Below are 13359 nucleotides of genomic sequence, written 5' to 3'. Positions count from 1 at the left end.
TACAGCAAGGCAGACGTCAGCTGGAGTCACATCATTCCATCCTCAAGTCTGAGTACTTCCTGGACATAATCATGCATATAAAATGCGTTCAGACTATTCTCCTCGTAACTGCTCCTCGGCTTTGACAAAATACTCACACAGACGCAAGCGTTCACATGCACTCGCTCAAACGCACCGCATACAAACTAAAGTGATCCTTTGATTACTGTTGGACTATTTCAAATACTTCATGAGGGACTTTCACTTTCATAACAACACAAAAATAATCAGACCGCCCTAAAGCATGGAAGTCCTGACTTGATGAAAGGAATCTGGTCCTGGTCCAGCATTGGCCAATTCCTCTGTGGCGCCGTCTGGGATGTTGGTCATGCTAATCACATGCTCCCCTTTGTGCCCTTTGGTGTTTTGTGCCAGGATAGTCACTGCATCACATAGGTCTGTTGCGGCACTTCTGTCAGTGATAGGAAAAAAGAAAATAGAGTATTGTGTCAAATGCAACAATACTTTGTACACAGTAGACTTAATATATTTGAGGGCATATCTTTTAAAACATTCCGGTACAGTGGATTCTCTAAAACAGGCGAGGGCAAACTACGGCCCGGGGGCCACATGCGGCCCGTTAAACGTTTTAATCAGGCCCGACGGACTTAAAAAAAAATTAAATGAATAAACCTTGTTACTGTTTTATTTTCTAAATACTGTGGTTTTTCAAACACATATATATTGTTGTAATGGTTTTGTTCACTTTCATTTAAAATTAAATATATTTTTCTTCTCCAATGAGGTGAAGTTACCAAAACACTCCCTCCATCTGTTCCTGGTCCGGTCCCACTGTCAAATTTTAGAAGCCATTGTGGCCCGCCAATCAAAAAGATTGCCCACCCCTGCTCTAAAGTATTAAGAGTGTTGCCCATGCATTGGATTAGATTAGAAAACAAAACACTAATACTGGTAGAGAAATTGTAACTGTAGACAAGCTCTTAACTAACCAATAAATTTCTTAATTTGACATTGAATAAACATCCGTGAAAGTTTAAACAAGAATTGAGTTGGCTGGTGGACCTGATAACTGCAGTGTGGACATTCTTCCTGAGTTTTTCTTCTCCTAAAGGTTTCTTTGACCCATTCATGCACACTGACAAGGCATCACATGTGTGGCACACTGAGTAGCCTTTGGAGTGTATGAACTTACAAAACAGCTTGAAGGGAATCAGCTGAGAGGTCCATAATTGGACCTCTGTCAGTTTAGTGGACAGCATTCATATTTCGACGTCATCGGACAGTGATGGAGTGAGTAAGGGTCAGTGATGTGAATAAACTAATGTGGTTGCTATGGTGACCACGGGGTTTTATTCATTGGGAGATGGCTGTGTTAACAATCCCATTCAAACAACCCAAACTGTGCTATGGAGAAGTGTGTTCTGTTCTGATCTCGCAAAAGAAAAGCACTTAACACTCACAAATGAAGCCCAACCAGAGCCCAGACCTAAATGCCATGGAAAAACAAAAGGAGTCCACTACAGCGGGCATACTGATTCAAAAAGGCCAAATACTGTACCACAATCCATAATGCAGCAAACCAAAAAAAATCCTTTAAATACTTTTCTTGCATTTGCATGGGTATTAATAAATATAAATATATATATATATATATACACATACTAACGTACTGTTGAGCATCCCCATTTCCTGCATGGAGTGTGTCGTCACTGCTGTCACCTCCTGTCGTCACATCTGGTTCAACGCACCCTTCCTCACATGAGTGTTGCGTAGCCAGGCTGCCGCATTCAAGGATATTCACAGAATATCGTTAACATGATGCCCTCGCAATGAGGTCATTTTACGTTTATTTTTTTTGTATAATTGTAATACACAACTACGGAAGCCTGGCAACATTGCATTGAGGCACTGAGGAAAAAGAACTACAATTTAGTCCATTTTTTTTTTTCAGACTGGGTAAGGCTGTAACAAGTTAGGCATATGCAGATACGGAATAATAATTTATAATAACTTGTGATTGTGAAAATAAATGAAGTTATTAAAAGGAGTAGGGCATAAAGTGCTACCTGTTTTTGTTACGGCATTTAAAGATATAGATGATAATGACAAGCGACTCCAAAACCAAGAACACTGCAGCGATTGTCGCGCCGATCTTCCACGCTTCCAGGACCATTTCCTTAGTTTCTTAACACATAGACAATAGAGAAGAAAATTCAAGGTCAATTCATCTTTATCATGTATAGTCTACCTTTCATAAATTGGCCTAATGCATATGAGAAATATCAATCCATCCATCATCCAAGCCACCCTCACAAGGGTCGCGGGCGTAGGCGGGATACTCCCTGAACTGGTTGCCAGCAGGACACACGAAGACAAACAACCAGCCACGCTCACACTCACACCTAGGGAAAATTTAGAGTGTTCAATCAACCGGCATGCATGCTTTTGGAATGTGGGAGGAAACCGGAGTACCCGGAGAAAACACACATAGTCATACGGAGAACATTGAAACTCCACACAGGAAGGCCGGAGCCGGAATCGAACCCACGACCTCTGTACAGTGAGGCCGACGTGCTAATGAGTCAATCCACCGTGCTGTCTTATAAGGACTATCTTGATCATAAATATTTAATTTAATGAAGTAGAATGGGAAATATGTTTCATTGTTTAGTTGGTCAAACAAGGCCACTGCTTCATCCATGTCATTTTTCATCATAAAAAAAAAACAATCTAAATCGTTATTGTCACCTTTTGTATCAGACAGAAAGACACAAACAAAAACATTGAAAAATAAAATTGTGATTCCTCACCTGGATCCTCAACTGTTTCTTCAATCAGCTCTCCTCTTGCCTGAGGGGGAATCGGCAAGACATTCTTCACGAAATAATCGAGTGTTGGTTGGGCCACATTGGAGTCACGGGTAAAAAGGTCATCAGACGGGGAGAGGATCTCATTGCCATGGTCAGTGAAGACATTCTCTGCAACCTCACTGAGCGCCGTGCAAGAGTCGGCAGCGCCCTGGTTTTCAGGCCTCTGCTCAATGGAGACTCCGGCATCCTCTTCTGGTTCTGGGGCAGTGATCACTGTTGTTTCTAGAATCGGGGGTTGGTATGTGACAGGGAAATGAAAATGAAGCCCTGAGGCCAAGGTTTAAGGTTTGTCGAGTGCACCTATGGAATGTGGAATGTGTTTCATCCAAGGCTTGGTAGACCGTGTTAAAAAAGGACTCATTATCTGCATCTCATTAAAAGCCACATGACGTATAGACTTTTTGTCGAAATAGGTTAACAGTAAATGTTTTGTGACCTAAAATGTATGTTTAAACCTAGTTTGAAAGTAGGTGGGTGGACACAACCAGATCAGAACCAGACAATGAAATAGTTCTATTTGTTTTTTTGTGATATTTCAGCGTTTAGTCTGTTATACTTAAAAGTGTCTCAACAGAACACATCTGGGTCTTCTCGGAGGTCATTTGACGTCTGCGATGTAACCTCTTCTACTCGAGGCTGTTGCTCATCCCAGCCGTTGACCAACACTTCATATTCTTGTGTGATAACGTCTTGGTGACTTTCTCCAGCCTTTGAATCCACTTCACCACCTTCAATCTCAAGAGATTCCTCTTCTTCCTCAACATGACTTTGCGCACCGTCTTGGCTTGGGTCCTTCACCGTGTAATTTTCTTCACTAACTGCTAGCTCTTCCACCGCAAGTTGTGTTGCGTCGATATCAGGATCATCAGATGGCAGAGCGATGACTTCATCTTCAACCTCACCTACTGGATCATCTTCCTCCATCCCCCCTACTGTCTCTATTTGTTCAGCCAATAGACTTTGGCCAGCCTCTGTACCGATCTCGCCACCAAAGTCTACCTCTTGAACAATCGGAGTTGCTTCAATTTCGACTCTACCATTGAAACTTACATCCTGCTTGTCGCCGTCTTCTACCTTTCCATCGTGCCATAATGCTACATCTTTGCCCATTTTTGCTAAAGTAGCCACAGTTTCCTCGACAACATTCTGACCAACAGTGGCATCGGCAGATTCATCAGTAACGGCCTCAGTTCCAGCAGTGTCTTCACCAACTGTAGTCTCTTCCAAATTAACAGCAACCATTTCTCCCTCTCCTTCTCCTTCCTCAGCCTCCTGCTCGTCTTCACTACCAGCATCCATCCCGACCACCATCTGCTCGGAAACTTCGACTTCAGTCTCATCTTCAACCCCCGGTGCATCCTCCCCTGCCCCTTCGTGCACTGCCAACTCATCCCGTTTCCCTTCCACTTGTCCTAGAGCTGCTTCCACCACCCTCTCTAGAAGTTCCTTAAGGACTTCCTCTGCTGTCCCACCCTCCACCTTCTCAGATGCCTCCTGTACGGCTTGTTGCACCTCTTCCAGGCTTGGTGGGGCGACGACTGACACAACCTCAGCTGGGCTCCACTCTGGTTCATGGGGTGAGGTATGTGTATCTTCAATAGCGATCGTGGAAGACTGGGTTGAGTTAGGAAGGCCTACATATATTGAAAACATTTTTGTAAGATTTAGAGGCGGGCAGACAGCTCCGTGGAATGCTGCAATGTCGACCACCACACTACAGTACATGTCTTGTGATGTAGCTGCAAGTTGCATAGTGCCAACCTACCGTCGGATGTGCAGTGCTTTGTCAACAAAACCACCAAGAATCCTTTTAAAAATAAGTACTCCATGGGTTCCAGGAAAAAATACTGTAGAGGCAAAACCACAATCCCAGTCGGTTTTAATAAAAACTTCCTCACCCTCTTCCTTATGGTTCCTTTTAAATGTCAAGTGCGTCCCCACGACCACGATACATACTGAGTGTGTAGGCTCTTGACGCTTGGACAGTAAATTTTGGTCTGGGCAGGGAGGTTGACGTTCGCAAGTGATGCTGAAATGAGGGTGGGTGAAAAAACGAACAGCGCCATGTTAAATATAGCCAACTCGAGCTGCCTTTGAACCTTAAGGTGTCTTAGTGGGGGATGGGCTTGGGCGAGTTTGGGGCTAGTAAAGTCTCACCTGATTGTTAAATGCATTCGGAACCTTGACACGGACTGTGGTGAGGCCCTGGCGGCATGTCGCACACAGAGGGAACTCAGCTGGGGCAATTATAGGTGGGCTGTGAGTTTGTCCATGAGCAACGCTACCGTGCCTTGATGGCGAACGAGTGAAAGTCTATGGGTGTAACATTAAAAAGACAACATTGGTAATCAATGAATGAAATTGAGAAAATGATGGAATATTATATTATCGGTAATAGAGAGAATGGCGAGTTCATATTTAATATAATGCAGTCGCTTGCTCATGTTACATGGAAGTCAAGCGTGTATCTGTTTATTTAGCCGATGTTACTGTGGGAATAAACAGGAATCAGGGGAATAAGAAGCTATGTACGTACAATAATTGAATTTTGTTTAGAAATCCAGCGTCCACCATGTGTCTTGCCAGAGGCATCGAAAAATCCCCAGATGGTTTTTTGATAGGAGCAGATTATTTACATTCACATCCGGGTTAGCATCAAGGAGACGCCCATAGTGAACACAACATACGCTCTGACAGAATTGTTTGAATTTGCCTCAATTAATTTTTTACAAATTGTATATCCGTCCATCCATTATCTGAGCCTATCCCTGGTGTCTTCAGGGAGTATGTGGGGTACACTCTGAACTGGTTGTCAGCCAATCACAGGGCATACAAAGACAAACAACCATCCGTGCACACAATCACACTTAGGGCCAATTTAGAGTGTTCCATTTACCTACCATGTGTGTCTTTGGAATGTGGGAGGAAACCACGCTCCCACCACAAATTACACACTTACTTCACAATTAATAAAGAATATAAAAGGGGATCCAATATTCCTGTGAATCACACAAATTGATTATTGATTGGTTGAATGAAATCTAAAAGTGGCTGTGGATTACATCCCGGACTGATTGTCGTGATTCTGAAAGAGACACTGAATTGGATTTCCATCCCACACCAGGTGCACTACAATCATCTATTGGGAATACAAAACGACCACATGCCTTATAATTCAATCTACTCAATAACTGAATAATAAATGGATGGATGGATTTGGTCAGTTCTCCCTTCTGCTTCATGAAATTCCCAAAGTGTTTCTCTGTCGAACAGTTAGAGCTGTTTGGTACTATATAATGAATATTAAACTTTTCCAATTTATTTTGTACAAGTAAAAAAGTCATGTATGTCCACTTGATACATCCAAGAAAATTGCAAGTTCCTGATGATTAATAACTTCTTTCACATGACATTAACATTTTGGACAGCTTTGGGTCTATCTGTCTGTAAGGTGGAAAACTGCCGTCATCTGCATTTTTTGGTTTAGGTTTTTGACTTTCAGTCAGTTTCATGTTTTGCCTTCTTCCTGTGTCTTCTGTCTCATCATGCTTATTGTGTCCACCTGTGCTCGTTTACACAAGCCCTAATGTTAACCAATCAGCTCGCTCCAAACGTTTGCATCTTGTCCAGGTGGTCCTCGTTGTCTCGTTCATTTGTTTGTATTTAGTTCCTTGTTTGCTTTCACTTCTTGTTGGTTCATTGTTCATGTCAGTTGTCCTCCTACCTGTGTCGTCTTGTCAAATTAAGTCAAGTCCTTGTCTTTTGTTGATTCCTGTTGTTTTGTACTTTTGCATTTTTTGTTTTCCCTTTGTTTTCGTTACATTAAATTCCCATTTAAGTTACATCTGGCTCGCTTCCCTGCATTTGGGTCCTCCTCGACCCACAGTAAAAAAAATAATAAAATAAAAAAAAAAGATTCGATTCCATCAGATGGTGATCGGCAGACATGGGGGTGAACATGCAGAGTGCAAGGGAGGTGAGTCTGTTCACTAAAAGCAGGCCTCCCCCTTGGCATGACATTTTGCCTGACTTTAGAGTCATATTTTTTTTTCTAGCATATCTTAAAAAAAAAAAAGGAAACCCCCAAATCAATGGAACTATAGACATACACACAGTGAGCTCACATAACAAAGAAAGCAATGCACTGTTTCCGAAAGACTTTATATGTTTGGGAAAAAAAAAATATTAAAAAAGAAATTAGAAATTGTAAATGTTCTGTCCAGCATGTGAAACTTGTCCTCTGGCTTAAGGCATTATTGCCCTGTGATGGGTCTTAAGAAACTTTTTTCTCTATTTATTTATTTTTTTATCGAATCAGGAGCTTCAAACCAGAGGCTCTATTTATTCTCATGTCAAAAGACCAGTGTGAGAAAACAAACTCTTAGTCTGAACATCTTCAATTTGCATTCCCTCAGTGGAAATGTTCCCATTCTTCTCACAGAACTCTTTAAACTAAATACCCATGAGTGCAAAAGAATTGACACCTTCTTCAAATTGAACGCCTGATTGAAATCAATGTCGAACCTTCAGAAATACAAACACAATTGAGGCCATTAAGAATAATTACATCCGAAACTTTTGTTCTCATCTGCTCCGTCTTTGCAATTCCCCCTTTCAAATATGTTTGATAAGCACTGATCCTTCTGGCTCTCTTTCATTCGTGACTGCTGGGGATTAGATGGGGAAGGTTAATACAGTCACATGAGCTCCACATTGTGCTTTGTGCTACCAGGCAGTAGCACTACATGCAAAGCTTGTGACTGGGTTGGAGCGCAGGATTATCTCAATGAAGCTTATTGTGCACATACACATACTTCACACACTTTAGCTTCATATCTCAGTGTGCACGAATGATCATGCACAGGCTTAAGAATGCATTGTATACTGGGAGAGGTAATCGCAGAGTATCTTTTGGTACAATGTCATTGTCATTTGTTGCAAATGATAATGACATGGCGCTTATGTGATCGTTGATGTGAAAATAAAAACATACAATGCATTATGGAACTATATGTTGGTCTTTCACTTGTATAGTGATTTTCCACCGATTAAAGAACTCAAACTTAAAATTAAATGTATTTTTTTTCTCCGATGAGGTGAGGTTACCAAAACACTCCATCCATCTGCTCTTGGTCCGGCCCCTTTGTCAAATTTTAGAACCCATTGTGGCTCGCCAATCAAAAAGTTTGGCCACCCCTGATATCGACCTATGAACTTTGCTGCGTAAAAAGCCGAAAGAAGAATCTGGAGTTAAAAAAAATGGTGTGTGGAGAATATACTGGGGTTTTCCCATGCTCTTGCTTGCCAAAGTACCTATGTGTCTTTTTCTCCACCATTTCTTTTTTCATAAGCCTCAGGGTGATTTTAAAATTTTATTTTATTCTTTTAAACAGCATGTTTTCTCAAAGGCAGTCCACCAATTAAACGGAGGTGATTACATTATATACAGGCCACATAATGTGCAGCGTTTCATATTCTTTGAGTAAACGACAGAAGCAGCCTGTGGACAAACAGGAAGGCCATCGGAGTTGGTGTCTGTATTTCCCATGTTGCTGCTGGAATTTCAGAGGTGCTCTCCATGAACGGAGCACATGATCGAGGTGTGTAACCAAAACAGTAACTGTAGCTAGTACACATTCTACAGTACAATCCAAAAATGTTAAAATGTCTTTTATTTTTTTTCAACCTGATCTTGATTGGCACAATTATGGAATTCTGCCTTATGACAATTTTTTTTCTCGCCTCATCTTCACACTTTTTAACTGTATTTATATTTACTCGTTGTCTGTGAACTCCTGTATACATTCTAGAGAAACAAAGTCACAGTTCATTTTGTTGTCCCAACAGTCGGCAGTGACTCTCAGAAAATGCCTGACTGATTGGAATGCAGCTTTGGTTGAAATGATGGAAGCCACTGAGGCCAAGCAGCTTTGGGTTGAGGTCATTATGAATGACACACCACCAGAGGGGGCTATCCCCTTTAAATTGGTAGGCGTGTTGACGCATTGCATCAGCAATTCTTGTAATGATCCGATCACCATTAGCATTGAGTGACCTCTTCAGCCTTCAGCGGTTACTGTATATTAGAGATTTATGACCTGAATAATATAAACCAATATCACAAACCTTTATTTTTTTTTTTTTTTGATAAATCGAAAAAGTTGCCTTGTGTACTCTTAGAGAACAAACGAAGGTTATTGCATTTACAATAAGACAATGCAAGAATCACTGATAAATCATCCTTTTGTACGACCATTTCCATTTTTGTGTCACGAGTTTCAGGAATATTTAAATACTGTGTTCCCCAAATATCTGGGTCATTTTTTAGGTCATAGTTAAAACTTGTGAAGTTACCTTTTTTTTTCTTTGCATGCATGGAGATCTGAGACTTCCTGTTGACACAAACAACAACAACATCCACCAGTGCCAAGCAAGAGAAATAATGTATGCTCTCATTATTATTCCTATTTAGACTTCTAATTTATTCGGCCTTAGTGGGGAACAGCCTTTTCAAAGGAAAAGTGGCATGTTGATAAGGCGTGGAAGTTGGGTGGAATTATTCAGTCCTCCCCTCATTTTCTGTCGTCCGTGAAAACATGAACCCGTAGCCCCACTTGTGTTCATCACTCACATGCTGCAAGCCTTGAAAATTTACAATTAATTAGAAAGAATTCAAATTTCTGGGCATGATTAGGCTCTGTGATCAGTAGCTCAAAGCGGAGCCGTAAGCCGAGGAACTTAAATCAGCTCATTGAACGACGAATTGCGGCACTAAACAACTGTGCGAAAGGGAGAACACAAAGAGAGTGCACATGTGTCTGATAAACACACACGTGTTCACACTTTTTGACAACAGACAAAAGCGATCCTCTTTTTAAATATGAAGCAAGAAACAATACCTCAATACCTTGCCCTGTAAATGGACCAATTATATAAAGGCGCCGTAGTGGATTACATAAATGTTTCAACGTTATCAATATTTCATCCTCTGTGCATTTGATGTCTGCTAATTGAATATTTATGTCGAGAGCTCCCACACAACGATTTGGACATGTATGGATTGTATGTGCATGTATGATGGTGGTGTGTGGTTATTTATATTTATTTGACAGTACATGTTGAATTTGAGAGCCATGTTCCTCGTCATGTGTCAGAGTGGCGGCTTAGTTAGTGGACACTGTAGTGTCAAGGCGGGTCAGCAAAGGATGAAGGGTGTCTTTGTGGTGCTGATGTTTTTTTTAACGTCACACAGAGATGGGCATGTAAAAAAAAAAAAGAGAGTTTGTCTGATAGTTTGTTGCGTTGTCTCTCTACTCTGCAGAATGAGAACATGAGCGGAAAAGAAGAGGAGGAGGAGCAGTAGTTTAGAACTCCTTAGTGGGGAAGCCTAATACATGTTTGATGTGTCAGTGCTGTCGTGACATTGGATTTGTTGAAAGGTATCTTGGCAAAAAAAAAAAAAAAAAAATCGCAGTGATGAAATTCTAGGAAAGCAGCTACCATCGTGTCATGTCAGTTACAATTCTGCAAAATGAACTTGCACAGTTAGGACAACCTCATCCTAGTGAGAGTAAGTCACATATGTGCAAGTCACATGACCAGTTCCAAGTCATTGTGGAGAAAAATCTTTTCTCTTTCCTAAAAGTTCCACAGGAGCTACAAGCTACCGTAATAATAACTTTTATTTATTTTTTTTATGTTTTCTTGCAAATTTTGCAGCAGACACCCGGCTTGAACTGCCTGGCCTGGTTGAAGCAAATCCGCTATACAAGCATGGCTATTGTAGCCATAAAATCTGAAAATGATATTTGTATAATTGCGTTACAATAACATTATGCAATCAAGAGCAATAGGGGAAAGCGGGTGATGCGCAAAGGCATGCGCTAGCAATATCCCGAGTGCTGGAGAATGACCTGCGGGATAGAGAGACTGTCCACCACCACAACCGGCAGCCGCAGCACGAGCAAACATTAAGTCCAAGTACCCATTCCAATGTGCCGAATGTTCATTAAGAGGCGTGCCATCAGCAGTCTCCTCTCTGGACTCTATCCTTGACTCATTCGATTCAGCGCAGATAAAGTAAGGACAGAAAATGTGCAATATAGTTTTGTGCAGTTGTGCAAGGTACATCGATATGTAATGTCCCTATAAAGAATTCTAATAATATTTTCAAATAAAGGGACTCGGTTGTTTTATAAGTAGCTCGCATGCTGAAAAAAGAGAGGCCACCCCAGGTGTAAATGTTTAAACCCAGTGAACGAGGTTTGACATCCACTTAATTTATCCCAATCACCGATTCTGCTGCATTTATTATGATTTTTTTTTTTAAGGAGAAAGAAAAACTTTACAACAAAAGACAAGGACTTGACTTAACATAGCTCGCGTTACAACTCCAAATATATCACGTTTTAGTCATTATTTCAGTTAAGGTTAGTGTTAGCCGTTCACTTTTCTGCCACCTAACCAGCCTCTTATTATTTACACATCTTAAGAAATGGTCACGAACAAAGGATGACTGGAGCGTTCCCTTGTTTTTTTTTATGTTTTTGTTTTTTTAAAGTGTAGTTTCCATTTCTGGCCACGGAGAGTCGCTGTTGAGTTTCATTACAACGCTCCCAGAGGATTTGAAGCCTGCCAAAGACAAAAAGAGACGCTGAGATGACAAAGGAGGAAGTGAGAGTGAACCAGCAACAAGGGAGTAAAGTGGGGAGGAGGAAGGAGCGAAAATAAAGAGTCTGACTTGTACCTTCAGAAACCATTACATCACCTCCTCTTGGTAGACTACTCCTCTCGGGCTTACGTCAGTGGGAAAGACTCCAATGCATCATTTGGAAAAGCAACACTTTCATGCGTGCATTAACAAACACAGTCCCCCAGCTTTGAGCTTTGTGTGAAATGTACAACACGTTCTTTGGCACCAATCAGACTTGGACGATGTGACATCCCGGTTCACACTCGTGTCAAGCATGAAGGAGAATGCTGAGAGGCACAATGCTCCTCATAGCAACTGTAGACAGCTTTACTGCTCATCAAACTAACAACACCTTTGCCCCTCTGATGCTGATGTGTCTGCTTACCTGCTTGCCTCCTCAGCACAAAGTAGTCGGAAAGTACACAAGAGAAGGAGGCGGCGCACAAGAGGGTTTTTTTTTTTTTTTGGGCACTCATGGGAAATTCTGAATATTTAGCTCAGGCTGACGTGCGCGTGAGTGTGTGTGTGTGTGTGTGTTGGCTAATGGTCCCGAGCACTCCTTCTCCACCATGTGAAAAGCAGCTCAGTGCCTGCAGGTCCCAGATAACCTGTTTGGGCCATTTCTGCTGCGGATGCGAATATTGCCGCCTCATCATCAATCATTAGACTTTTCTCATTGGCTCTTTGAATCAGGTTGAGCTGGCTGTGAACACATTTAGTGTAACAGGATCTGTGTGGGCGTGCGTGGGTTTGCGCGAGGGTACGCATGTGTGCACGGCCCTCTGTGAACACACATGCAGCAACACTCTGCACCGGACATGAGAGTGAGAATGTGCAGAACGATTATGATTTGAGAGGAGAGTGGATTGAGTATTCACATCAGTTGGCAACAAAAAGGGAGCCTAGTTGTGAACATGTACGACTATATGATTACACACATAGTCATGCATCATCCAGGTGCAGTGGGAGGTGTCTACTTGTGATGAAGCAGCAACTCCAGGGCAAAAATAGGTCAGAGAGCCTCGGGGTCTCTAGAGTCAGCTGGTCCTCTGCTTTGTTTTTGCTTTTAGTATGCAGATTTGTAACGTTGCTTTCAAGTGGTGTTGTATACACTCGCTGGTTAGTTCTTTAGGCACACCTGCACAATCTAATGAGGTCCAATTCAAGTGCTGGGACAACAAATCAGCTGCTTCACATTTGAAGGAAGCTGGTAACATTTTTTTGGGTGGTGGAGCGTGGGGTGACAAATTTGACCTTTCCTCCTGCCTCAGCATCTTCTTATCTACGACATCCTTGGCACACATCTAGTTGGAATCAGTTAAGACCGGTGCGGTCAAACATTGTCACACGTGATAGGGAGACTCTCCCTGTGGGTGGGCGATGAAGGAAATATAAAGAATATGAACCATTTTGACCAGATTAGACCTACTTCCGCAATCTTGCAGAAAAGACTCCCCAGCTGTGTCTCAATCTTTCCGGCATTCATTAAATCGTTCAACTGAGAATATGCAGTGTTCTGATAGAAACTGTTAGCATCGTGAGCGTTAAAGCTAAAAGAACCAAGCGGAGGTTCCCTCAGAACTTTTCAGTAGGTAAGAAGGTACATCATAGGAAGATAACACGTATAAGCAACTAATCTAATAAAGCACACAAGGGACATGTTTGTGAGAAAAATATGAGTCATGCACCAAGATTCTGAGTGCCTGCTTGGTAATCAGTAAAATTGCATTTAGCATTTTAAATCTAAATAACTCAAGAAAATCGGACCTAGAACCGCTTTTGAAACCAACAATAAAT

General features: G+C 41.7%; 1 protein-coding gene across 1 annotated transcript; it reads right to left on the bottom strand.

Moving 5' to 3' along the window:
- Positions 1 to 276: 276 nt before the first annotated feature.
- On the bottom strand, positions 277 to 4699 carry LOC148332304 (uncharacterized). The gene is made up of 7 exons (XM_088303396.1): positions 4636 to 4699; positions 3443 to 4504; positions 2811 to 3083; positions 2064 to 2184; positions 1663 to 1778; positions 1063 to 1171; positions 277 to 451 (listed from the first exon to the last, which is right to left on the bottom strand). Exons 1-7 carry the CDS (start codon positions 4697 to 4699, stop codon positions 277 to 279), a joined length of 1920 nt encoding a protein of 639 aa, XP_088159522.1.
- Positions 4700 to 13359: the final 8660 nt, after the last annotated feature.

This window comes from Idiotropiscis lumnitzeri, chromosome 8 (assembly GCF_059441095.1).
Source record: "Idiotropiscis lumnitzeri isolate Australia: NSW breed Sydney's pygmy pipehorse chromosome 8, RoL_Ilum_1.0, whole genome shotgun sequence".
Lineage (NCBI taxonomy): Eukaryota > Metazoa > Chordata > Actinopteri > Syngnathiformes > Syngnathidae > Idiotropiscis > Idiotropiscis lumnitzeri.
The sequence above is the reverse complement of the archived record's forward strand: the minus strand, read 5'-3'. Positions and strand labels throughout refer to the sequence as shown.